Source organism: Perca fluviatilis, chromosome 23, assembly GCF_010015445.1.
Source record: "Perca fluviatilis chromosome 23, GENO_Pfluv_1.0, whole genome shotgun sequence".
NCBI lineage: Eukaryota > Metazoa > Chordata > Actinopteri > Perciformes > Percidae > Perca > Perca fluviatilis.
In genome coordinates this window covers 23,857,870-23,885,774 of record NC_053134.1, presented here as the reverse complement: position 1 = coordinate 23,885,774, position 27,905 = coordinate 23,857,870, and the positions used below count along the sequence as shown (strand labels likewise).

General features: G+C 42.7%; 2 protein-coding genes across 2 annotated transcripts; both read left to right on the top strand.

Moving 5' to 3' along the window:
• Positions 1 to 182: 182 nt before the first annotated feature.
• On the top strand, positions 183 to 17,619 carry glt8d2 (glycosyltransferase 8 domain containing 2). Its single transcript, XM_039791068.1, has 10 exons — positions 183 to 286; positions 2,531 to 2,574; positions 3,726 to 3,818; positions 4,395 to 4,596; positions 12,172 to 12,289; positions 13,325 to 13,409; positions 14,679 to 14,791; positions 15,454 to 15,620; positions 16,517 to 16,629; positions 17,006 to 17,619. The coding sequence occupies exons 2-10, from the start codon at positions 2,556 to 2,558 to the stop codon at positions 17,182 to 17,184; spliced, it is 1,089 nt and encodes a 362-aa protein (XP_039647002.1). The 5' UTR covers positions 183 to 286; positions 2,531 to 2,555; the 3' UTR covers positions 17,185 to 17,619.
• A 4,181-nt stretch (positions 17,620 to 21,800) lies between these two features.
• LOC120553046 (E3 ubiquitin-protein ligase TRIM21-like) lies at positions 21,801 to 27,556 on the top strand. The gene is made up of 2 exons (XM_039791102.1): positions 21,801 to 21,940; positions 22,843 to 27,556. The coding sequence occupies exon 2, from the start codon at positions 22,845 to 22,847 to the stop codon at positions 24,483 to 24,485; it is 1,641 nt and encodes a 546-aa protein (XP_039647036.1). The 5' UTR covers positions 21,801 to 21,940; positions 22,843 to 22,844; the 3' UTR covers positions 24,486 to 27,556.
• The last annotated feature ends 349 nt before the right edge of the window (positions 27,557 to 27,905 follow it).

Sequence of the window (27,905 nt, the reverse complement as noted above, 5' to 3'; positions counted from 1 at the left end):
GTTACTGTTTTCACAGCAAAAACTCCTTTTTCAGTATCACCGCTAATTCCGTGAAATGAGGAGAGCAAATCCAGTCTCTGGCTACATGACAGCGAGGAGACAGGGCGCTGGTGAACAAGATGAGTCACATCTGGACTTGGGGGGGGGGGGAGGAGAGAAAGAAAAAAGGTGGGCGAGGGGAAAAGTGGGGTTGCTGGCGAGTGTGAGTCTCAGTCCAGAGAGGTTTTAACAACATGGTCCATGAACACCAGGAAGGAGACTGGCCGTAATTACCACCCTTTTTCTGGTAAGTAGCCTCCATTTCACACATTTGAAATGTGCCCTTAATTGTGCTACATGACTGATAATGCACATATCAAACCGACAGGGACACGCCTCCTTCATTCAAAGGTTATATTTTACCAAATGCAGTTGTCGCACGTATGTCATTAGTATGTCTAAGCCTACTGTATAGTTGAAATATGTTCTATGCATGTATATGTTCTTGCATTTTTGTGACATGCAATCCGATTGTATTTGTTAGACAAGAGAACTTTTTGTCCTCCAACACTGAAAAAAATATCTCTTTAACAAAAATTGACGATATAACTTTTAACTTTAATAACGAATGGAAAGTGCATGATGCATGACAGTTTTACAGTTGTGTCAATGCAATTGAATACTTTTCTGGGATTAAGATTCGAGTTTTTTTGTGGGGTTCTTTTTTGTTTTTGATAATGTATGCCTTGGGGGGTAATGTGCCTCCTTTAAACTGGTTTCAAACATTTCTTTCCTAGAAAATTCCCTCAAAACAATCTAACTCCATTGCAAACCAATGAAATGTTAACAGAACCTTTATCTCTTGTGAGTGAATTTTAGCATTGGAAATGTTTACTACTGTATCCAAGATAGGATTTTTTTTGCAGTGTGATGACTTAAGCGGTTTGGTTTGGACCACCAGCCACACACACAGTTACATGCAAACTTTAAGGAACGTCTGTAGCTGGTTGCTGCTGCTACATAATAATGTAATAATGTCTAGAAGAAGCCTTTTAAGAAAATTACTGTATAGAAAGAACCTTTTTTTTCCTGATATTTAGTATCATGTATAAGACAAAATCTCAAAAAATAAAGAATACAAGAGGCATTAAATCACGTGAGAGTTCATATCTGGCAGTACAATTCTGCAAAAACATAGACAAGGTGACTATAAATGCATCGAGATGGGAGAACATGTCACATGTAAGATCAATGCATTGTAATCATAGACCGTATATTCGTGGAGAGTCTTGAGTGCATTGTCAATTGTTCGAATGCAGGCCAGAGACAGTGTGTTTGGCAGTTGCAGCATCTGAAGCTAATCGGGTCCAGATGTTTGGGGCTGCTCACAAACGGTGACAAACAGAAACAAATTCATGACACGAACCGCATGTCCTGTCCTAGTTCAGAGTCTGCAGGTTTCTTAGGGAGGGCTGAAACACGAAAAGCAGGGCGACTACTGTGGGTGTGAAACTGATGAGCGACTTACAAAACAAAAGTGTGACGTTTCCTGCCGAGGTTTCACCACTTTACACTGAACGCACCAATGATGAATCAATCAAACCCCGTTATTGATTCAAAGAGGAGGCGATAGAGATCGGGGGAAATCAGAGGGTGATTTTGAACCTGTGAGACTGTTGTCATTCGTTGTGTAAGCATTTCTGTTCTGTTGTTACATAAAAGTTGACATGGCTGGAAGGCAAACAGATTCCTCGATGAAGCCCTGGCACCAGGAAGGAAGGAAATGGCGGTAGAAAGGCTTTGGACAAAATACACATGTGTTGTCCAGTGCCTCCTGGCTTTGGGCCAGGTCACACTGGCAGTTTGTCACAGTCACACACATACGTATATATGCAAGTCAAGTATATTTTATACATATAGCCCAATATCACACATTTGCGTCAGGGGGCTTTACAATCTGTTTACACACTGTACGTCTCTATCTATCCATAACAGGGAGAGAATGGAAGAAAGCTCAGGAAGAGCAACAGAGTAGGGATCCCTCACCCTACATGTTGTGTGTACAGAATATCCGACATAATGAAATATACAGTTTAGACCATCTAAATGACAGAAATGATACATGGAATTTGAACATATGAAATACTGTAGATATATCCAGGAGGATGTCAAGCAGCTTTCAGATGTGGCCAAACTACAGCTGCAAAGATGAATCGATTAATCGATTAGTTGTCAACTATATTAAATTAATCGCCACCTATTTTAATAATCGAGTAATTGGTTTGGATTTCATTTTTTCAGTGTTAAAACCATACTAAAGGAACGGCCAAATCCTTCAAGACATCATTATTAAGGCCAAGGAATATTTCATCTTTCAACATTTTTGAGTGACTTAATAGCTCTCTCTTTCTGTCTGTCTGTCTGTGTGTGTGTGTGTGTGTGTGTGTGTGTGTGTGTGTGTGTGTGTGTGTGTGTGTGTGTGTGTGTGTGTGTGTGTGTGTGTGTGTGTGTGTGTGTGTGTGTGTGTGTGTGTGTGTGTGTGTGTTTGCAGATGTCGTTGGACGCAAAAATGAAAAATGGCTCTCCTGAGAAAAAGTAAGTGAGGATAAAGTTAGATACAAATGTATTATGGCAGATTTATAGTCTTGGGTTATAGAAATGTGCATGAAAGAGAGACAAGGACAATTCGTCTTCTCTTCCTGTTGATGGACACTAACGCTAAACAGACACTTATTATAGTATCAGCTTTTCTCTAGGCCAGTAAAGGAGCCCCCACATTTCTCTCCAGGAAAGCGTTCAGCTTCCATGCATATGCACCAAATGTGTGTGTGTGTGTGTGTGTGTGTGTGTGTGTGTGTGTGTGTGTGTGTGTGTGTGTGTGTGTGTGTGTGTGTGTGTGTGTGTGTGTTGGGGGAGGGTGTGATGAGGTCACCAGATGGCAGCCGCAAGTAGTTTACTTTAACGATTCCATCCAGTGTGTGAACAGCAGTTTGGACTGAACGCAAAATACTAGACAGACCGACAGTATGTGTAACATTTCTACATTCTTCCATTGTTCTACATTGCATGGGAAAATACGGTGCATGCTGAAAAATACAGAAATTACCCTTTAAGTTTTGGAAGTTCTTTGGAAACTTGAATAAACAAGCAGAAGCCTGTAACAATTATTACATCATTTTTACATATTCAAGGTTTCTTTGTTTAACCGCAATTAATTGCTGACATTTGCTTAAGGCGTGTGACTGGTAAGTGTTGATTTTGTTTAGATATGCCAAATTGTAATGATATAAGTGATTATTGGTCGGACTATATCTTTTTATTATTATTTCAATTGTTAGTGGTTGGCACTTGGCCCTATACATGTTCATAATAACAAAAATGATAAGGGGGGGAAACAGAAAAAATGATTTATGAAAATAAGGAGGTGTTGTTTACATAGGCTGTGTATCTGTGGTATTACATCATCTGGGTCACATGACAGAGATAGAACCAAAAGCTGTATCATTCAAAACTTTATTTGTTTGCATAAAATAATACATAATAAAATCTTTTTTTTTATTTGCCTGAAAGAGACAATTATATTGTTAATCACAATAAATTTTACGGCAACATTTGGACTGGTTACATCTCTACACACTATAGTACATGCTGAGAGAACTCTTACAGTCTGCTTGGATATAAGCTACTTTACTTTATGTGCATGTAAACCACTGACGGACTAATTCCTGCCTCGCCCTGTGTTCCAGTTAACCGCTTCCTCCTGGTGCTGCTGGTGCTGATGGTGGGCCTCCTGCTGCACAGTATACTGCTCAGAGCCTCCGCTCGGCCCACACTCTCAGGTACATCCACGTTTTATTCAAATCCTAATCTGGACCCAGGGAAGTACTGTATATTTCCAGGATAATTACCCGACACCCGGCGCATGGTTCTTCACCTTCCGCGCTCTGTGTGTTGGCCGCTCTCAAAATACCTTCGCTTCGGTAAAACAACAACCTTCAAGTTAGGAAGCTACACCCTAAAAAATGGAATTTTGAAGAACATTTGCAGCGTGCAACAAGGCAGGCCTGCTTGGTTCTTTCAGGGAAGGATTGTAAAGATTTACAAAGAATATGTTTACGGCATTTCTTCTCTAACTAGGACGTTTTGGGGACCGATTGGTGGTGCTAATTTAAATAGCTCACGTTACTGTATTGTGTGATGTGGCGTTTTCTTTTGCGGGGGTGCAAATGTTCCACCAAAACAAGTTCCTTCCCAAGACTTATTTTGCAGAGCCACCGTCGCTGCGTCCGGAAATGTGTATTAATACGCAGCTGGAAGTAGTCCCCAATTTATGCAGTGTTTACTCTTCTTTGAGTAACATCTGTTCCTGAGCAGATTTTGGCATTTCCTGAGCACGTTTTGTAAATGTCTCTCAGGTCACTGGAAGAGCGTCGGATCTGCAGCGGGAGTTCCCACAGTGAGAGTGTCGGAGGCGGATCATGTCATCCCCGTCGTCATATGTGCATCGGAGGAGCGTACTGGTGCAACCATGGCAACCATCAACAGCGTCTATAGCAACACAGACGCCAACGTGTTCTTCTATATTGTCACTCTTCGTGATGCCGTGAAACTGATGAGGTTTGTAATGTGTCTCCCAAACAATACTCTTTAAAGGTGTGATAAATGATGATTTCCAGCCTGGTTTGTGCTCTTAAGGGCCCGGCTACATTGCAACACTACGCTTCCACCATAATCAATGAAACTGGCTACACAAAGAGCAGCGCGAAAGTGGTGCATATGCTCTGCCGAGATCCGCTCTACAAGCGTAAAATAGGACTGAAATTGATCATAAAGTGTCTGTATTTCTTTTAAAGGTCCCATGGCATGAAAATTTCACTTTGAGTTTTTTTTAACATTAATATGAGTTCCCCCATCTTGAAGGGCCAGTTGTTCAAAACATTTAATCTGGATCAAAATTATCTGGATTTGGAAATCCCATTTTTTGCTATCCAGGATCAGGTAATCCGTCAGATAGACAGTTTTCAAGATTACCAGTGCTCTAAATGGGACAACATATCACAATGTGGGCTACCAGCTATGTAAAGAACAGGTAGAAGAGCCAACATGGGGTCACTGTAAGTGTTTCTTATTTTGAGACAAAACACAAAAATAACAACCATCCACTTTCATTCATAATTTCTTTTATGACCCCTCATCTGAGTTACAACAAATAAAAACAAATATACATTAACATATATGTTGTGGATATTTTTAAAATGTCTTAAAAACAAAACAAAAGGCTAAATGTCCAATAGTTAACAAAATAAAGAATGTTCTGGGTTGTTCTTCATCTGAGGAGGAGAGAGCAGCATTTCCAAGCCCTGCTTTTAGGAGGCGGAGCTGAAGTTTGGCTTTGGTTTGCTGCAGTTTGGTCAGCTTGATTTGTTCCTCTGCCAGGACGATCTGTGCTTCTGCTCTTTCAGTTTCTCATTTAGACATGGAGACAAGATCATTTCTATTTTTATTTTATTTTTACTTTACTATACTGAATAGCTTAATTGGTAGCCTATGTCTACTTCATCTACTTTATCACTGTTACAACGGTTACACAAGTCAAGTGCAAAATATAAATAAAAGTATTGTAACGTCCCTCAATAAGCAGCCGGCGAGACGTTTAGCCAGTTTACTGTCAGTTTTATTATTGACCCGAATACAGGCTACTGTGGGCCGTAGCCAACGCCAAAAAAACAAGAACAGTTAAGCCAACTCACGTTTTCCTGACCTTCCCCTAGCTTTTTCAGTTAACCCCCTTTCTCTTCCTGCAGGACACAACAACAGCCACACCCCCCTTAGCTCTCAGCCAACTACAGGTGTACGATCTCCCGCGGCTCACTCTCATAGGAAAATGACCTGTAGAAGGTTCACAACATCTGAACTCAAGTTTACTTCACTGACAGGCGGAAATCTCAGTGTTTAACTCAACATCTCTAATCTGTATCTGAACAGTGATACTCTTTAACATTTGACATTAACATTTAACATTAATCTGAAGGATTAACACAGTCTGTTACACTACCCCCCCTTTTCAAAGTCCCTCGCCCCCGAGGGGGCAAACAAAGTCTCTCAGGTGAACGGGTGGCCTGCGGTTCCTCCGCGGCCGTGAGCAACCTGGGGCAGGGACAGAAGGAGATGAGGGGGGGGCTGGTGGAGCCAGAGGGAAAGGGGGCAAAGATCCATTCTGTGGGGGTCAGAGGGGGAATTCAAGTCACCAGGGGGGGGCATGAGGAGGGTGCTGAGATTGTGCCTTGTCCGGGGTTTCACCGTGCCCCTGTGGGGTGGCCGTACCCCGATAGGGGGGCCAGCCTGTCTCTGTGTAGGGCAACTTTCCTGCCTCTTGGCGGCAGCTGGACCTTGTATACCACTTCACCCAGTCTCTCCAGAATCCTGCAAGGGGACCCGCATACACTGCAGCTGTCCGCGGGCATCTGCCTTTTTTTCTCTGTGGACTGTACACCCAGACCAACTCCCGGCTTCAAAGTGACGCCCTCTGGTATGCACGCGGTAGTTCCGCTTCTTTTTTGCCCCTGCCAACTGCAGCTTGTCTCTGGCGAACTCATGAGCTGACTCCAAGCGGTCCTGGAGCTTCCTGGCATAGTCGGGCCCCGGGCGGACCTCCCGGGTCATCAGGAGGTCTTCCAACCATCATCACGGCGAGTCCTGATCTCCCTTCCTAGCATTAGAAGGGCAGGGGAGCAGGAGGTGGAGTCCTGTGTAGCAGAGCGACACGCCATCAGCACGAGGGCCACATGGTTGTCCCAGTCCCGTTGATGTTTAACCCGTCACTGTGGCCAGCTGCTGCGTAAGTAATGCGGTTAAATCTCGACCAGTCCATCACTCTGCGGGTGAAGGGGGTGTGAATGCGGGTCTTGTGGGAGCCAAGCTTTTCACACATGACTGCAAACACACGGGACTCAAAGTTCCTGCCTTGGTCAGTGTGAATGACCGCGGGCACCCCAAATCTGCTGAACATTCCTCCCACCAACGCGTCCACCACTGTCGCGCCTCCTGGTCTGGAATACAGTACGCCTCAGGCCACTTAGTGAAATAGTCCATGGCAGTGAGGATATAGCGGTTACCTTTCTCCGTACGAGGGAACGGACCGAGAACATCAATCCCCACTCTCTCCATAGGACAGCCTGTTGGGAACTGTTGGAGCTGGGCGTGAGACCTGTCTGTGGGGCCTTTGCGTGCCGTGCAGCTGTCACAGTGGCGGAAGTAGTCTTCCACATCGCATTTATGCTGGCCCCAGTAGAATCCTTGGCGCGAGGGGGGGCGCTCTTTCCCTACCCCAAAAGTGGCCAGACCCAGGAGCCCCATGTACCGCCTGAAGCACCCTCTCCCCGCAGGCTCCCCAGCACCACCACCTGCCACTGGAGTCTCACCCACAGCTGGTTCTTTCCAACCCCGTTGTAGCACTCCGTCACACAGACGTAGTGCATCAAACATCGACCAAAGTCCCTTTGTAGCTCGAGAACACATGCTGACCTCCTCCCATGTGGGTCGGCGCTGCATTGTCACCCATGTGAGCACCGGCCTGATGTCTGTTCTCCTCCTGCTTGCGCCCCCACTCCGCCACCTCCACAGTTGTCAGTCCGCGGCCTACTGCTGGCCCCACTGGGCCCCCTGCTGCACATTTCACCTCTGTTCCGCGGCTCGCCCTCCAAGGGTCTCTCTCTTCTCACAGTAGCGGCAGCCATCAGCGTTGCAGGGCGGCGGGACAGTGCATCTGCATTCCCATGTTGTGTCCCTGGTCTGTAGACCACAGTGAAGTCATTCGCCTGTAGTTCCTCAATCCAGCGTGCCAGCTGGCCCTCCCGGCTCTTTGAAGGACATGAGCCACTGCAGAGCCGAGTGATCAGTCCTGACCGTGAAATGGAGACCCCCAAGGTAATATTTAAAGTGCCGGATGGCGCGACTACGGCCAGTAGCTCCCGTCTGGTGACACAGTAGCGACGTTCAGCATTGTTAAATGTCTTACTGTGATAGGCTACTACACCTCTCTCTCCGTCAGGTGTAACCTGGGCAAGCACCGCCCTGCACCAACACTACTGGCGTCAGTGTGCGGGATGAAAGGCAGGGATGGGTCAGGTGGGGACAGAACTGGGGCCTCCACGAGAGCTCTTTGTAGAGAAGGAGAATGCTGTGTGGCACTCCTCTGTCCACAGGAACGTCTCCCCCTTCCGCAGCAGCGAAACAGGGGTGCCGGCCGGGCAAGGGAGAACCCCTTTACAAACCTCCTGTAGTAGGAGCACAGCCCCAGAAAGCTCTTAAGGTCACGTAAGGTGTTGGGAATGGGCCAGTCCTTCACAGCTTGCACCTTGTCGTCCATGGTGCCAACGCCGCCACCTCCAAGCCTGTGACCCAAAAACACAACCTCCCTTCTCATAAAGCAGCATTTCTGTGGGTGTAGCTTTAACCCTGCAGCCGCCACTCTCTCCAGCACCCTCCTGAGGGCTCCGAGAGCTGACCCAAAGGAGTCACCATGGACAAGGATGTCATCCAGATAGACAACACACTCTTGGCGGGAGATGTCAGCGAGCACCCTGTCCATCAGTCTCTCAAACATAGCGGGGGGCATTGCAGAGGCCGGAGAGTACCTTAAATTGCCACAGGCCCTGGCTGGTGATGAAAGCGGTTTTGGGTCTGGCTTCTAGGGCGAGGGGACCTGCCAGTACCACTGCCATATCCAAAGAAGAGAACCAGGAGGACCCCGCCACTGTGTCCAGGGCCCCCGTCGTGTGTGAGGCGGGTAGGGGTCTTTTTGTGACTTTGTTGAGGGGCCTGAAATCCACACAGAACCGCCAGTCAACGTTCGAACTTTTTAGGGACCATGACAACTGGTGAGGCCCATGAGCAGGTGGAAGGCTCGACAAGTCCAGCCGTTGCATCTCCCCCAAAGCTTTGTCAGCCGCTTCCTGCCTGGCCAGGGGAGGCGTCGAGGTCTCATCCTGATGGGCGGTGCATCCCCTGTGTCAATGTCGTGCTGGATAAGACCTGTCCGCCCACATTCGTCCTCTGACGGCGCGAAACAGTCTTTGAACTCCAGTAGGAGTTGCCACAGCCGATCCTGTTCACTGACAGTCAGTCCATCACAGTTTTTCTGCCAGACGTCCTTCACAGCCAGGACTCTATCTCCTCCACCAGACAGTGTGGTGGCCGCAGGATGCGGGGTCGGACCAGCGGCCGGTGGAATGAGGGTTGGGGTAGGCGGCGTGTCGGTGAGGGTGGAGCCGACAGCTGTGGTCACTGGTCGCATAAGTGGGTCAGTGGCAGGTGTGGTTGGGGAGGGGTGGTGGTGGTTGGTCGTGGCAGTGGAGCAGGCAGCCATGTCCATTCCTGTCTCAGCTATCAGCACAGCTGTGGTGTGAGCAGCAGTGCAGCCCAGCCTGAGTGGCTGTCTAGCCATCTGAATGACGTGTCCGTCTGGAAAGATGAGTGTTCCTCTTTTGGTGTTAATGACACAGTCCAATGAGCCCAGATCATCCAGCCCCAGTATGCAGTCCTCCAGGTCCGCGACCCACACTGGACAGCGAACAGTCTTTTTCCCCAACCCCAGAGTCACTAGTGCCTCTCCCATCATGGGAGCCCGCTCTCCGGTGACAGTCTGCAGTTTCACTGCGGTGGGGATAACTGGTGTCCCGTTCCTCACCACATCTGGTTTTACCAAGGTTGCAGAGGAGCGCGGTGTCCCCCCAGTGCAGAGCAGCGTATTCCCCCAACAGTCACCAGGGCATACCAGCAGTCTCCTACCCAGGTTCGGCCCAGCATCACCAGTCGCTGCACTGGGCCATCCACACTGTTTGTTGGTTGCAGCGTCCCCACCTGATCACGCTGCATTGTCTCCCCGCCTGTGCGGGGTCGGGACACTGTCCCGGGGATCCGCCTTGTCCCGACTATGCGGTCCCCGGCCCGTTTCCCTGCTTCTTCGGGTCATGGGTGCACTGTCGTAGCAGGTGGCCAGGCTGGCCGCATCCCCAGCAAACCAGAGGACGCGATCTGGGCGCGCTGCCCCTCGACGCGTAGCAGCCCATACCAGCTGCGTTATTTCCTTCACCCACGCGGGTGTGGCTGTGTCCGACTCTGTCCCACTCACAGCTCTCACCTTCGGTACACACTCTGCCGCGCACAGCATCTCCCTCTCTGAAGCAAGCTCCAAAGCCTCCAGGAGGGACTTGGGGTGAGCCAGCAGCGTTTGGAACCGCAGCTCTGTCAGCAGCAGCGCCTGGAGAAAATGATCCGGGCTAATTCACTCTGAATGGCGGGGGCATGTGGGCATAAGCGCGGTGAACCAGCCTCTCAATGTCATTGGCCAGATCCCTCAGCGCTCCCTGTGTCGTGCTGTCTGCTGCACAGCTCTGAGCGAGCAGGCTAGCCGCGCAGAACTTATTGTCCAAACCTCCTCTTTAAGGCTCCCACCAACGCATCATAGTCACTTCTATCCTGAGGGCTTAGTAGCAGCAGGCTTGAAAGAGCGTCCCCAGTAAGGCACATTGCTAGTTGGAGGGCTTTAACTTCTATGGACCACTTGCCTGCATGAGCCAACAGTTCAAATTGAGCATGAAATGCCTCCCAGTCAGTCCTGCCATCGTATCTGGGAGTCTTAATTGAGGGTGGCCCGACAGCTGTGACTTTGACCGCCGCTGTTCCCACACGCGGCCCGAACGGTCCAACGTCGGGGGCCAAGACCTAAACTGCGTCTGCCGCCATTTTCAAGAGTCATATCCCTCACCCGCTCTCTGTGTGCAGCGTGCTCCGCCGCTCTCAAGCCCCAGCAGAGGTATCATAATCCCGCTCATCAGCTCCCTCCTCCAGCTTGATATTTGGGTTTTCCGTGCAGCATTTCCTCACCGTGTAGTGGTCCCAGCGTCAGCTTTCCGTTAGCCCGATGTGGGGAGAAAAAGAAAAACACTGCGGCCGTCGGGAAGCCCCTGCGTGAACGACGTGAGATGCTTTTAACTTCTGACACCAGTGTAACGTCCCTCAATAAGCAGCCGGGAGACGCGTTTAGCCAGTTTACTGTCAGTTTTATTATTGACCGAATACAGGCTACTGTGGCGTGTAGCCGCCAAAAACAAAAGAACAGTTAAGCCAATTCACGTTTTCCTGACCTTCCCCTAGCTTTTTCAGTTAACCCCTTTCTCTTCCTGCAGGACACAACAACAGCCACACCCCCCTTAGCTCTCAGCCAACTACAGGTGTACGATCTCCCGCGGCTCACTCTCATAGGAAAATGACCTGTAGAAGGTTCACAACATCTGAACTCAAGTTTACTTCACTGACAGGCGGAAATCTCAGTGTTTAACTCAACATCTCTAATCTGTATCTGAACAGTGATACTCTTTAACATTTGACATTAACATTTAACATTAATCTGAAGGATTAACACAGTCCGTTACAGTATATACACTACATGATACAGATGTATTATTTGACCAATTTTAAAGTTTTACTACATTTTCTTCCTGGAATCCACCTTGAAATCCTACCCCCTGTTGGGATCAGGATAATCCTGTTTTTTTTGGATCAAAGTTATCCAAATCCTACTGACAAGTTTTGAACAACACAAACTGAAGGTTTGATCCAGATTAAAACTAGGATTGGATTCCGTAATCTAATCGGATTTCAGAATCCTTCTTTCCCTTTTGAACAACCCATTTTCAAGATTTGATCCAATCCGATAACCAAAATCCGATCAGATTACCTTTGAACAACTGGCCCAAAAACTGTCTATCTGGATAAGGGTGATCCAATCCAATGTTGCTTTGAAAAACCGGCATAAAAGTAAGACGGATTACCTGATCCTGGATAGCAAAAAATCGGATTTCCAAATCCAGATCATTTTTATCCAGATTAAATGTTTTGAACAACTGGCCCATGTGACTCACACAATCCTAAGCCGTTTGCGCAGCAGGTGTAGCCATCTAAAAGATACATTGTGCAGCACATTCCGCTCTGCGAACGGTCCGCATACGTTACCCATTCAATGTAGCCAAAACGCTACACTGTAAATGTAATGAATCTGGAATTGTTCAAAATTTGGAGGGGAGACGTGGGTGATTTTTTTTCTGGGCCACCTGATATCCCAGTAATATTGCCTATCCTGATGACTTTCATGTTTATTCACCCAATATTACTTTCTTTGCATCTTCCCAGGCAATACATAATGAGGACTAAACTGAAAGGCATCAAATATAAGATATTGGAATTCAACCCCATGGTTCTAAAAGGAAAGGTGAAGCCAGATTCCTCTCGACCCGATCTGTTACATCCAGTGAGTTCTGGGTTTGCTTACGTTCCTGTATCCATACACACTTTATACCGTATATGGTCCGAATATAAGATGGGTTATTTTTCCTGGAAATACGTGTGAAAAAGTGGGTTTGTCTTTTACTTGGGGTGTAGACTTTTAAATGTCAATATACATTGACTACAACAGATGGCGACAAATAGTGAGCTAAATGGCATTGAGGATGACGTTCTATGGGAGGAGCCAGAGCACGGGAGGGACGACAGTGAGAGTGAACTAGAGTGACAGGTGTTTGAACTCGACCAGCGTCAGAGAGAGTAGTAACAGTGTTACATTGTGGCGTTATTTTTTTTATGTCTGAATCCACCCCGGGGCCTGACTCAGCCCTCTGAGGACAAAAGATGCACCGGTGAGACTCCTACTCAAAAAGCGATATTATAAAATTTCATTTTAGACATTTATTTACTATTTTATTCATATATTACTCTACTTTTGTAAACCCAATACTTTTCTAAACTCATGTCAAGCACCCAAACAATTGAGTGTAGGATTATTTTCACAAGAGATTTGAGAAATATTTCTGCTTTAGGGCCAAATTATCTCTTTACACATTGCTCTGGAACAATTTTGGGCATCACTATACAGAAAGCTGAGTTTGTTCTGAACATTTTGATATGAAAAACATGGGGATTAGGTTATATGCAAATAACCTTAAAAGGAGAATTCAAGAAGATATGTAAAATGTGCCCTTAGTCCTTATAGGGTTAATGTAACTGAAGCCCTGAGTTGGTGGTAGCATCTCTAGAGTGCGGCTTGGAATGCATACACCTATTTCTGTCCATGTGTCTGAACTTGAACATTGTGGGTTTTTTTACTATGAAATGGATAGACTAATTGATATCAGAAATAGGCCTACCAATAGACTACGGTTTAATGCCATTTATTATGGTATTCACGGTAAATACAAATTTGTTTACATTTTCAAATGTGTTTACAATGTGTTTGAAATGTGAAAAAGATTCAAAGCGGTGTAATAATAACTTTGCTTTTGTTTTGCAGCTCAACTTTGTGCGTTTTTACCTACCTCTGCTTGACATCAACCATAGGAGGGTGATATACTTAGACGATGATGTCATTGTGCAGGGTACGTATGTGATCATGGTAGGAAGGAATCCATGTATAAAATCCTTCATACTATGTATCCTTAAGATAAAAAAGTTTTTAAGGTTGACTTACTGTTAAAACGGTGCCTTTTTCAGTGATTATCCCCTAACGCTCACTGTCACACTCACTGACTCATGTAGTTGGATTTGTTAGATTTCATTACAAATAACAGGTCACCATAAAGATATTATGTGATTTTATACCTGTAATTATAATATCCTCTGCCAAGTATGTTTACTTTTGAGGTTTACAGCTAAACATTAAAACATAAGCATCAGACTTTTAACTCGCATGTTACAGCAGCAAAAGAAAATGGCTGAGAGGTAAGAAAACATAAAGAAATAAAAGTAAGAGATTCAAGAAATTTTGAGAGGTGACATTCAAAAAGTTGTATACAAGATATACATTAAAATACCTTACACTTGAAATATTTGTAAAAAAAGTCTTTCTAAACCAATTATACATGTTAGAAGATACTTGTTGAAAACATGTGAGAGGACTGTAAACTGTGTAGTACGGAATTGTGGAGTTAGACCGTAAACAGTTTTTCACCCTTTCTGTGTCCAAGATATTTTTGGGCGGCCTGAAATTATGTTTCGACAACACACTGGAGTCATCCTCAACATATTCTCACAGTGACAGACCTTCCTCCACATCGCTGCGGAGGAGGGTCTGGCTAGTTCACACCGCATTTCCGGGACAGGAGAAAAACGAGCTCTGGTTTATTGGCATTTCTTTAAACCAATCACATTCGTCTTGGGCGGTGCTAAGCTCCAGACGGAGCCACGGTGCCTCTGCAAAATAGCCTCGGGAAGGAACTTGTTTTGGTGGAACATGTGTAGGTTCAAAAGTAGTTTTAGTCGTGCAACAGAAAACTCAGATTGGACAGATAGTCTAGCTAGCTGTCTGGATTTACCCTGCAGAGATCTGAGGAGCAGTTAACCATAGTCCACATAAATCCACCTGAGTTTAGAACGCCAACACAAAGAAAGAGGAAGGTGGAAATGAGGGACATCCTGCGGAACTTCCGGCAGTACCAAGGCAATCCTATCAATGAAATGTTGTCTATATATATAGACTATCCTTAACATAACCCCATCAGTGTTGTATTGCTCATATTTATTGTTGCTTTAGCCAGACTTTTAACAATATAGATATATTTCATGCAGACTTATATAGTGCTGTAACAGGTGTAGGGTGTGTGTACAGTATATGTTGTACCACTTACAGGTTTTTTGATGCATTTCAGGCGACATCAAGGATCTGTTTAATATCAAACTGAAGCCAGGTCATGCTGCTGCCTTCTCCACTGACTGCGACCTGCCCTCCACACACGAGATGGTGCGCAGCATCGGCATGCAGGTGGATTTTTATGTATTTTATCATACCACTTTGTGTATTAACCTGCCAGTGTAAAGAGCAATGAAATGGCTCTCAGCCTTATTTTCCACCGGGCGTGTCTGTGCTGCGTTCCAGAGGCGCCGCGACCCATTCAAGTCCATGCTTGATATTCCACCAGCCACGCTGCGGAGAACAAGAACAATCTGAATCAGAAAAGATTTTATTGCCACAATAAGGACACTTATGTGGAAATTTTCCGTGGTGAAAGTTGCATACATAAACAAACAAACAAACATATTAAACATGAATATGAAATAAACAAATACAGTAAAAAAAATATATGCATACAAAATAACTGTTGCATAAGAAAAAAAAAGGCTGAATGGGTTGAGTGCAGAATTTGCAAAGAATATATAGTTTGCGAGCGGCTCTCCACTCCGCTTAAGATACGCGTCAGATCTATTTTCACGCGAGCCCCTGTTTGTTTGTTTTTTTTAATTGCATCATTCACCTTGGATGTGAATTTATGTGAATTCATGCTATTTGTTGTAAACTCACAACCAAAGGGTATTCACTTTAGACCATTAGAGGAATTGATTCCAAATGTTATGAAAGTTTTATTCCTTTGAAAGATACTTTGGTTATTGAAATATGGCATGCTTTACTCTGAGCTTGTCCCCTAGACAACCTACATGGGCTTCCTGGACTATAGGAAAGAGATAATTAGAGACCTGGGCATCAACCCAACAGATTGCTCATTCAACCCTGGAGTGTTTGTGGCAGATGTCAGCGAATGGAAGAAACAGAAGATCACTAAACAGCTGGAGAAATGGATGGAGGAGAATTTCAGGTATGCACGGTGACCAGCAGATTCTGGAAACCCTCACGTTACATTTTGCCACATGTCCAGCTCAAAGATCAAGCTCTAAGGACTTTGTCTCGTACAGAAACAATACAGTAATTTGATTGGCAAAGTAGAACCTTATGAAAACAAATATTTCCTTAAATACAAACTACATGCCATTTTCATATCTTCTTGTGATAGAGATATCCCGTCCCTCTGGTTTTGTAAATACATGCTTCCCAGTGATCGTATCATCTGACAACATCATGTTAATCTCAACAGCTATGCAGATGATACATTTTTGTTTATCCAAAATTCTCATTTGGTTTATGCTCCCTGACTGTCTGTGTGCTAATAAATAATACATGATAAAAATGTATTAACTAACTAAACAAAGAAAAGTAAAGCATGAAAACATGTTCTAGTGGAAAACCAAAGTACAAGTATGAACCTGAACATGAGCAGAATATGGGACCTTTAAGACCAGAACCAACAGTCACATTTTAAGCCATTTAAGAGCATGCCATTCTAGGTTTAGCTTCATTGGACTTACTCTCTGTAGCATTTTGTTTCTAATTACATTTTAAAGTACAGTATAACCTTTGTAAAGCTTGAAATCATGAGTATTAGTGGCCTGTACTGCAGATTTTGTGGATATACACAAAATCGGTCGGTTTGTGACATGATCTCAACCACACCCAAAAAAAAGAATTTAAGAAAAGTATGCTGAAAAATTCCAACCTTGCCACCAGTTAGCACTTTCTTAGACTTTTTAGTTATTGTTAAATTGTTATATTATTTATACTGTTCTGTTTCTCTTCGTATTATGTATGTTGGCTGAACTGCATTTCACACATGCAGGCTGTAACCCCAGAAACCCTCTTCTTTCTCCTCCCTACCAGGCAGAACATATACAGCAGTGCCATGGCTGGAGGCGTGGCGACTCCGCCCATGCTAATAGTGTTTTATGACAAATACACAACACTGGACCCAATGTGGCACGTCAGACACCTGGGTAAGATCAACATCTCTGTTGGCATACAGAAGAATTTCAGTAGTAGTTCCTAAATGCATAATTGCTGTGGTAATTGGAAGCTAATCTTAGCATACAAAGTATAGAAAACACACTTTTACCAATACAAATAAAGTATTTTAACGGAGCTTATCATAAGTTAACTTATTGAGCATGGGGACAGTATGTAGAGGGCAGCACTTGAGCTACACACAACACACCAGTCTCAGCGGAAAACTTAAATTAACACATAAAATGGAAATAAAATAGTGACTAATAGTAGATTATATAATAATAATAATAATGGTTAATGTTAACTTTGCTACAAACAGACATAAAGAAACCTGAAATATTTCAAAAAGTGCTCCTGTGTGTCTAGGCTGGAGTCCAGATGCCCGCTATTCAGAGAGCTTCCTACAGGAGGCGCACCTGCTGCACTGGAATGGTCCATTTAAACCATGGAATTACCCTGCTGTTCACATGGATCTGTGGGAGAGGTGGTTCATCCCAGACCCCTCCAGAAGGTTCTCCTTGGTGCGGCCTGAGAGCAAAGGCTGAGGTCTGGGGAACATATCATGTCTGAGCCACAGGCGGACGAAGCATGTGCAGGTCAGGGCTGCGGTCGAATAGTAGAAAAAAAAAATTACGTCTTTTTCAAAACCTTTTTCCTTGACCTCGATATAAAACATCATGAGGTCAAGGAAAGATGTGAAGGAGAATTCATAAGCACTTAGAAAAAGACAACCGAGGTGCTCAGACAATCTGACTGTACATACACTGGGCTACGTAGCTGGACTACTAAAAGTACATCTTAGATACTTCGCCCTGTGTGTTTGACCGTGTTGTTTCATACTGGTTTTAAAAACGTTGACAACGCAATTTATATATTACCAAGGTTACAATTTGAATAAAAAAGGAACCAGGCTGTGGTTGGGTTGGTTCAGTGGGTAGAGCAGGGGCACATATACTGAGAGGTTTATGCCTCGACACAGAGGTCCAGGGTTTGAATCCGACTTGTGATGATTTCCTGCATGTCTTCCCCCCCTTTCTCACCTAGCTGTCCTGTCAAAAATTAAAGGTGGAAAAGCCCCCAAAAATTATCTTTACAAAAAAAATGGCTACCAGTCACAAAAAATATAACAAAATAGTTGTCACATTGAGATTTGGTTGCTCACGCTCACCCTCCTGTCCACTCATATTTATCCAGTGGTGGAAGAAGTATTCAGATCATTTACTTAGCTAAAAGTACTAGTACCACACTGTAAAAAATACTCTGTTACAACTAAAAGCCCTGCATTGAAAATGTTACTTAAGTAAATATACTGTATGTAAGTATCATCAGGAAAATGTACCTAAATTATTAAAAATAAAAGTAGCCTCACATTTTAGAAACTGGAAACGATCCAAACAGTTCTGTCAATCAATTAAGTGTTTAATCGGCTAATCATTTCAGCTGGACTTGTTGGCCTACAGTATATATTGTTGGGTAGTCTAATTTATAATAAAAAATGGTATTTTATAAACTGCATGTGTGCAGAAATCTTAATTTGTAAAGTAACTAAAGCTGAAGTCAGATGAATGTAGTGGAGTAAAAAGTACAATATTTCTCTCTGAAATGTGGCAGAGTAGAAGTAGAAAGTGGCATGAAAAGAAAAAAAAAATTTTGTACTTAAGTACCGTAGTTAAGTACTTAGTGTACTTGTATTTAGTTACATTCCACCACTGCACGTATCCACATGAATCCTAATTAGTAGCCTACATAATGTCGGTCATGTGGATCATTTGTATTCATGAACGTATTGTGCGTCAATTTAAATGTTGCCGCAAGGAATTTAGAGACGCCATTATCTCCTAGTCCAGGACTTACTTGAACAATGGCTGAAGCTGTAATGGGAAACATACAGTGAATTTAATACTGAGGAATGTTCTAGAAAATACATCCATACATTTTTGGTCAAACATGTCTTAGAAACCATGTTGGCCGAGACGATGCTCTCTAAAGTATGTATGTATGCTAAAACACAAAATGTGACTAATCTGTGACAGATACCTGTACAAATATTAGAATATTATTTGTGGGAATGTGTTTTCTTTGTCTTTTTAAATTGTGGTAAGCAAGAAAAATGTGTTTCTATGCTTACCTAAAATAAAATGTATTTCAGAACTCTGAATTTTACATTTTCTCATCTTTACTGGTATTTTTATGCTTCAAATACAGCATTGAAATCTTGAAACAGAATAAATAACTGTGTCCTGTTACTACAAAGGATATATTACTAGTTAATATAAGGACCAACTGTAAAAGGTAATAAATAGGTCTAAATAAAGTAATATTCCCAGTTCCCGGACATTATTGGACCAAGAAATAAACTTGAGATTACTGGTGTATTATCAAACTTATTACATTCCCATCAGCCCTAGCTGTTATTTACGTTTAACGCTAATTGATCAATGTAAGCATGCTAACACACTAAACTAAGACATAGAACCAGAGGTGGGTAGAGTAGCCAAACATTGTACTCAAGTAAAAGTACTGTTACTTCAGAATAATATGACTCAAGTAAAAGTAAAAAGTAGTCATCCAAATAATTACTTGAGTAAGAGTAAAAAAGTACTTGGTGAAAAAACTACTCAAGTAACTGTTGAGTAACATCTGGTTTATTTTTTTTAACACAAACATTCAATCAGACAAAAATACAAAATAATCATCTTTAGGCAAATTATAGCCTAGTTCATCCAATCAATAAAATAAATTTAAATGAATTAATTAATTACAAAATAGCTTAAATTAAAATAATCCAGGTAAATTAAAATACTTAAAAAATAAAATCAATAAAATAATAATACACACAAAATAAATAAGCACAAGTAACACAAATTTCCAAACCTTTATACTTTTTTTTTTACCAGGCTCTGCAGGCAGAACTAGAACAAGGTAATGTAGCTGCTGTTTGGCACTTTTACTAAGGTAACCATGCTTTCATTATGAGGCCAGAGGCCTGTACTATGAAGCAAGATTTGGTTTTATGTATCACGAATCACTTGTTACCGGGTTCAGTCGCCATGGTAACTCATGCTGGACGCCTAACCTGGTCGGGAGCAGGTTATGTTGGAGATCAGAGATTAAGCGGTGTAAAAGCACCGCCTACTGACCAATCAATACTCGATTGATAACAGCGTCAGCGTTTTTAGAAGATCAGGCGGAGCTCGGTGCGCAGAGAGAGAGAGAGAGAGAGAGAGAGAGAGAGAGAGAGAGAGAGAGAGAGAGGGGTGCGCTCATACAAAAAACATTTAGAGACCGACAACCCCGTTAACATTCCCTGATGGGTATATTTATGAAATATATCGATTTTAATGGAGGCAATTACATATCGGCTATTTGTCGGCTTCTTGAGCCGTGTGTCGCCAATGCGCACAGCGGTTTGAATTATGTTTTTTTATATTTTTTATTTGCTCTCACGACCATTGCCAGGGTTGCAACTGAAATAATAGGCTAAAGCAACGGCAGTTTATGGAAATCACAAGTGTAATATGGTCAGATCTTGTGCCTGACTGATGGGGAAGTGATATTGATAAGCGTTGTGATGTAGGCTAGCCTACGCATCTACAGCGTCGCCTATTTATTTTTTTTGCCAGCTGTCCTCCTGTTTTAGGAAGCAGCGACTGTATTGCGTTCTGTCTGTAAAACCGTGTCTGTGTTCTTCATATTTATGTAGAATTATAGTTTGCTCTTCTTATGTAAAATATGTGGCTATTATTGGTCATGTTGTGCAAACATCGCCTCTTTTATGTGAACACGCGCCGCTAGATTGGGAAACCCTGGGTTGATTGAACTAGTTGTTAACCAGCGTTATATATGTCAGCGGTCGTGACACAGCTTGCGGGGCCGCGGTGGTTAGGTTAGGTGAAGCCGGGGAACTGAAATAAATCCAGGACATGTTGATCTGGCCTCTGGGGTGTTCCTCCTCATCTGTGTCTGCATCGCCGATGGTTGATTCTGACATTGTAAAGCCGATGAGATTGAGTATGGTGACGAGACTGCACAACTACGTTTGATTGGTGAAACACAGCCACGTGGTAGAGCCTTTAGCGGAAGTCTCTCTCTCTGTCAAAATAAAACATTAAAATGAGGCGAACGCGGGGGGGATAAAAACAATGACGCGTAGAATACCAAAGAGGTAAAAAGAAAAGTAACAAGCTCATTGTAGCCTAATGTAGCGGAGTAAGAGTACAGTTTCTTCTTCACAAATCTACTCAAGTATAAGTAAAAAGTATAGTGATTTAAAACTACTCCTGGAAGTATAAGTTTTTCAAAAACTTACTCAAGTAAATGTAACGGAGTAAATGTAACTCGTTACTACCCACCTCTGCATAGAACATGGTAAACATTATACATGCTAGGCATCAGCATGTTAGCATTAGCATTGTTACTGTGAGCATGTTGACATCCGCATTTAGCTTAAAGCCCTGCTGTAGTATAGCCTCACAGGATGCTACCATGGCTGTAGACAGTGAATCAAATGACTATGGTTATTTATAGTCTATTTATTAAAGTTGTCTGCAACAATGTCAAAATATAACAATATGTTGAGAGAATCACCAAAAGCAACTATTTAAAAACTTTTTTAAATATTGTACATAATGTACATGAAAGAATAATTAGGATTTTGACCCAGTTTGTGAAGAAAGAATCATTTAACCTATTCCCTTATTTTAATAAATTGTTAAAATCCAATCAGGAAATCTTGTTGTGATATGCTACATACTGTATATGCTACAATTATTGATCAGCTGAACCTTTCCAACATGGCCACCAGAGGGCATGGCAGCCCTAGAAGTCCTCTCCAAAGGATCTGATGAGCTGATTGTAAAGGAAATAGCCTGTGTTAAAGGCAGTTGCTTGTAAAGCGCAGCTCCTCTGTTCTCAATGTGTTAAATCTGAAGCAATGTTACTACAGTTTGGACTCATCTGTCAGTTTGCAGGTTAAACAGGCTCTCATAAATGGGTTTAGGTGGCATTTTTCCTAAAGAAATTGTGCTTTTCAGACATTCCCATCATAACACCTTGAAGCCGGATTGTCCCCTTAAATTTTATTCAAAGTTGGCTACCTTCAAAGTTATACGATAGTTTTGATGGAGAGCATGGGAAAGGGGAGGGGAGTGTTTCACAGTCACATGCTTTACAGTAAAAGAAACTGAAAGTCAGAAAACTCAGAGCAACAGAAAGCACTGCTGCAGTCTGGACAAGTCTCTCTCTCTCTCTTTCTCTCCAAACAACTTCAGGTGGACGGTACAACAGATGCTCTGAGTACAAGTGAGTACAGCTGATCATTGTATTTGTGAAAATGTATTTTTGATTCATTATTCTTCCTACATTTATACTTTCCTACTTTTAAGACTGCCTGATGTAACCCCTGGCATATTCCTTGTACTGGCCATGTGTTGGACTTTGGTTTCATGATGATTGTATATGATAGGCTAGCCTTTGGCTATAAGGTTAGACTCGTGTACATCTCTCATCCCCCTCAATGAACAAGAAGCCACTGCACTGCTGAAATGGCAAATCCTGCAGCAGAAACAATCCTAAATGTTAAAAGATCTTTATAGAAACTGGAGGTGTTATCAATTAATCTTTGAAACAATTATCTTCTTAAGTAACTACACTTAAAGAGCCCCTATTATACTCTTTTTCAGCATCATATGTGTACTCTACTAGAATATGTTTACTTGCTTCAATGTTCAAAAAATCATTTATTTCTCATACTGCCCATTGCTGCAGCTACTCTGCTGGAAATGCTCCGTCTGAGCTCTTTACCCGCCTTCCCGAAAACCCCAGTCTGCTCTGATTGGTCGGCTGGCCCACTCTGTTGTGATTGGTCAACCAAATTGAAACAAGCCACTGGGCGGGCTGCGCTTGCTCAGGCAGCACCTATGGGCAGCACATGTGAAAAACTGGGCTGGCTTCAATGACATCACTGATTCAAATAGGAATGTGGGCAAGGCGTTTTTAGGCACCGTCATTTGAACTCTATACATCTATTACATACACTAAAAACTTAAAAACACACTAACAGATGGGGAAAATCCCAAAAAGCATTATAGGGTTTTTTAGGAAATACACTTTAAAAGCATTGCAAAAGGCTTGCTTGATCTACATATTAAAATGAAGTTAACTTTACTACCAAGTTATTTCCTACTTTCATTTTTTTTTCTTAGACATGGCAACAGCCAGCAGTCTCCTCTCTGAAGATCAGTTTCTGTGCTTCATCTGTCTGGATGTGTTCACTGATCCAGTCACCATACGATGTGGACACAACTTCTGCAAGAATTGCATCACAGAACACTTTAACGTTAATGTCCAGAGACAGTGTCCCATGTGTAAAGAACTTTTTGACAGAAGACCTGAACTTCGGGTCAACACTTTTATATCCGAGATGGTTGCTAAGTTCAGGCAGTCCGTTCAAAAGAAGACCTGCAGCAGTCCAGAGGAGCAACATGCCAACACAGGAGAAGTTCTCTGTGACGTCTGCACTGGAACCAAAGCGAAGGCCCTAAAGTCCTGTCTGGTGTGTCTGGTCTCCTACTGTGAAGCTCATCTGGAGCTTCACCAGAAAGTCACAGTTATGACAAGACATAAGCTGATTGATGCTGTGGAGAACCTGGAAAGCAGAATGTGTAAGAGGCATGATAGACCACTGGAGCTGTTTTGTAAGACTGACCAGATGTGTGTGTGTCAGTTCTGCGCCGAGTCAAGTCACAAGCTTCATCTTATTGTTCCTCTGTTAGAAGAATATAAAGGAAAGAAAGCTGAGCTGGGAAAGACAGAGGCCGGAGTTCAGCAGATGATCCGGGAGAGACAGCTGAAGATTCAGGAGCTCAAACAGTCAGTCAAGCTCAGCCAGGAAGACGCCGACAAAGAGACAGCTGCCAGCGTGCAGGTCTTCACTTCTCTGATAACGTCTGTTGAGAGAAGTCTGGCTGAGCTCATTGACGTATTTACAGAGAAGCACCAAACGATAGAGAAACGGACCGAAGGCTTCATCAAAGAGCTGGAAGAGGAAATCGCTGAGTTGAAGAAGAGAAGCTCAGAGCTGGAGCAGCTTTCACGTACTAAAGACCACCTACAACTCCTCCAAAGCTTCCCGTCTTTGAACCCTGCTCCGCCCACCAAAGACTGGACAGAGGTCAGAGTTCACTCATCATATGAGGGGACGATGAGGAGAGCTTTGGCTCAGCTGGAGGAGACACTCGGCAAAGAGACGAAGAAGCTGTGCGGTGTTGTCGAGCTGAAGAGGGTTCGGCAGTTTGCGGTGGACGTGACTCTTGATCCCGAAACAGCCAATCTATATCTTATCCTGTCTGATGATGGGAAGCAAGTCAGGCTTGGTGATAAAAAACAGAATCTTCTAGACAACCCAAAGAGGCTGTCTTGTAATTCTGTCTTAGGAAAGCAAAGTTTTTCTTCAGGAAGATTTTACTATGAAGTTCAAGTCAAAGGGGAGACTGCCTGGGCTTTAGGAGTGGCCAGAGAGACAATCAACAGGAAGAAAATCTTCTTATCATTGTGCCCTGTGAACGGCTTCTGGACCGTGTGCTCCAGTGTTGGAAATCAGTACAAAGCTCTCGCTGACCCTTCAATCCCTCTCGTTCTGAAGTCTCGGCCTCAGCAGGTGGGGGTGTTTGTGGATTACGAGGAGGGTCTGGTCTCCTTTTATGACGTAGATGCTGCAGCTCTCATCTACTCCTTCACTGGCTGTAACTTCACTGAGAAGCTCTACCCATATTTTAAACACTGCGATTATGATGATGGTATGAACTCAACTCCCCTAATCATTTGTTCTGTCAATCACAGTGGTTAGACTAACCGTAGCAGGAATAATTGGCATGTGAGTGACCTCAATTGCTTTCTTTATATGTTGAGATTTTTGCGTTTTTTTTTAATTTGTATTTTGGTTTCTCATTACTGCAGAAATTTCACAATTTGCCCATTATTGTAAGTGTTTCAATGGGTTTTCCAACCTGCAAAAAAAAGAATTCTCAAGTAAATATTGCATTCCTTTAAACTGTACATTTATAAACTGTAAAACTCTTCAAGTGCATTACAGAATCCCTAAAGGGTACCTTTGTCTTCCGAGGGTTAGTGCACTGGGTTACACTTTACCTGAAGGTATCTACATAAGAGTGACATGACACTGTCATGAACGTGTCATAAACATTATAAACAAGTCAAACGTTTATGACATTACACATCTTTAGATACCTTCAAGTAAAGTGTTACTGTGCACTGTTGGTTCTGCTCCACTTGGAGGCGCCACTTACTTTAATTTCTTTTTCTGTAAAAGCAAAAGTGTTTTAAACTGCTATATAAGTAAAGGCCATCATTACTGTTATTTGACCTGTTTTTGGTGATGTAACATTTTTCAGTAACTATTGTAGTTTTTGTAATGAAATCAGTATATTTATGTAAATGATCAACTACACTGTGAGTCCCATTCATCACCAGTGGAGATATTTGAGGAATATTCTCTTGCTGACTTGTTCCTAATCATGTGAGAGAGCAATTATTCCTGGCATATAGATATTTTGTAGTTGAGTATGGGTTAGGGGGTTAGGGTTAGGGGTTAGGGTTGAGTCAGCCTTCTACTCTCTGTCAGTTTAACAAAATTATTGGTCTTTGATGTAACAGATTATTATTGAAAAGGATTAGGACCACATGTATAAATATATTTAAGTTCTGAGAATAAATTCAGAATTCTGAGATTTAAAAAAATCATAATTCTGACTTTAATCTCAGAATTCTGACTTTACACTCAAATTAATGATTCACATGTGGACCTTATCGTCTTCCGTCAGCCTATGGATTTAGTTTAATGTTTTGCTTTCTTGCCTGAGAAGACAACAATTCATTTACTGAAATGTCTTATCAAAGATGCTAAACGCTCGGTATGCAGTGATATGACTGACATGTGCACAGAATACTAATACGCACGTAATATGTACATTTATTGGAAAATACTGTAGTACTCCTCATCATTTGACCTAAGATAGTATTGCTTATTAGTTGTGGGAGTGGATGGTTTGTCTTATTACGTTTACTGTTTGAGGAATGATGTTATTCAAGTGCTGCGTCATAGTCAAAACAGGTTTAAACATCCATCGACTGCAGCGATCTAGGGTTAAGGTCACAGGTACTTAGCTCTGTGTGTTTGTGTAACAAAGTATCACTCCTCTTGATCCCTCTCGGAATCTGATAAAGGTTTTTTCCAACGTCGGGAGCTGGCATCACATGCATTAGAGGTGGCGGCGCGTGCCATTTTACGTCATCGAGATGTCAGAGTTCAAGTTCAGGTTGTTGTGGAGTTGTTGGATGCGTACGCACCACTTTTGGCATAATGCCAGAGCCTGAAAGTGATGTAACTTATGTAGTATCCTAAAGGAAATGAATTCGGCACCAAGCCAAACATCTGCGCTGGACTGTCAAAAGATTCCATATTACTAAAAAGGGCATTTATTGACATTTTGACTCTGTCACAGCACAAAATGACTACACTACATCTGCTGATAGGACGGATCGATACCACTGACTCCATGTTTACTTCATCAGCTCCTGACATTTCAGTCTTTCGGGCAAAAACACCTGCGTGCTTAGGTCGAGGCAAACTTTAGTGCAAGTCAAATGAGGCTCAGTTGGTCCTAACGCGTGCCAAGACAATATTTTCCACACCAACATCAGCCTGTGGAACCGTTATGCTGATTATATGAACGCCTGTGGAAAGTTCCCAGCAGGGCAGCTTTATATGGGGAATGGAACCACTACAAGTGGAATTACAAATCCTGCTATACTCCAAGTTGCTTTAGTCTTGTCTTTTTAAATTGTGATTCAAACGCTCAATGGTCTTTTAAGCTCCCAACGTCTCCTTCAAGGCAGCACTGCGACCGTTGACTTCAAAGAACCTAACCCTAACCATAACCATAGCCTAATCCTAGTGCCTTCCAGACAGCACTGCCTGGAAGGAGATGTTGGGGGCTTAAAACACAGATAAACGATTCAAACATTAATTTAATCATTTATTTAATCATCTCAGTGAGCAGCCTTTTTCCTAATTTTGCATTTTCCGAGTAAGAAATGTAGGGTACGCCGGTGTTATTCGGGTTTTAGAGGCATTCTTTGGACACGTATGCAGCGCATTCGGAATCTGTGTCTCAATCGGGGTTTTTACCGCAGTTTGTGACAGTTTACAGCAAGGCTGCGGTGGAGATGCCTGAACCAAAAAGCAAAGAAGGAGACACGCAGCTACTTTTAAACATGATGAAAGACTCGGATATCAACAGCTTTTTGGATTTGCCCAAACATCGCAACGCCAAACTTTTCAAGAATGAATAAATAAAAGAGGGAGAATGTGTTTGCACGGTCGAACAAGTCCCCCCACCTGTGGCAAAAACTTTGAAAAATCCTATTTAGCACGGCTGCATGTAAACATGAATATTACAAACAGACTAAGATGTACGTGCAAACCTAGTCAGTGAGATTGAGATCATTGAATATATATATTATGAGCCTACATTTGAGTAATACTCAGATTCTCATTTTATGATTTTTAGGGGAGAGCAGGGGCAAAAGTACCATTTTTCAGAAAAACATATTTTTAAAAGATATTGTTTTAGACAGAGATATATTTTTGCTGTGGTCAATAACTCACAAGTGTGGTCTATCAATACCAGGTGGTATTTTGTACAAATGTCGAATGACTTCAGTATAATTTCACTTTGAACATAAGTTGCACATTGTTACTTTCGACCCCATCAGTAGGGACGAAAGTAACACACAGGTGGGTCAAAAGTAACACAACAATACAAGCTAGATTTTTTTTATTACTCTTGTTTTCATTAAATATATCTGACTATAACTTTGTTAATATGTAACTGCAAACATATTTTGTCCTTTATCTTTGCAAAAAAAAAATATTAAATTACATTTTCATTTAAAATTTCAGTTTCATCAAATGTTTCAAATATAAGACAGTAAAAACTTGATTTGTTTAGAATATTTTTTTATTGGCAATGTCAATCCATTTTATAAAACATTCAACAGTATGAAGAATATGAAAATTAAACTAAATTAGCATAAAATCTCAAAATAATCTATCAGTAGTCATGTTTTTATGTGTAAATTCAAAATGTGCATAAAAACATCTGGATGGAAACACAAAAAATGCATAGGTGGAGGTGGAGGTGGAAAAGCTAAGGTATGGCTAACCTAAATGTGAGGGATAAAATGT

What these genes read in the sequence shown, in the direction of transcription:
- LOC120553046 (XM_039791102.1), top strand. Translation starts at nt 22,845, where the DNA reads ATGGCAACAGCCAGCAGTCTCCTCTCTGAAGATCAGTTTCTGTGCTTC.
- glt8d2 (XM_039791068.1), top strand. An exon ending in CGCTCGGCCCACACTCTCAG is followed by an intron (nt 3,819 to 4,394) that starts GTACATCCACGT and finishes AATGTCTCTCAG; the next exon opens with GTCACTGGAAGAGCGTCGGA. An exon ending in CGATGATGTCATTGTGCAGG is followed by an intron (nt 13,410 to 14,678) that starts GTACGTATGTGA and finishes GATGCATTTCAG; the next exon opens with GCGACATCAAGGATCTGTTT.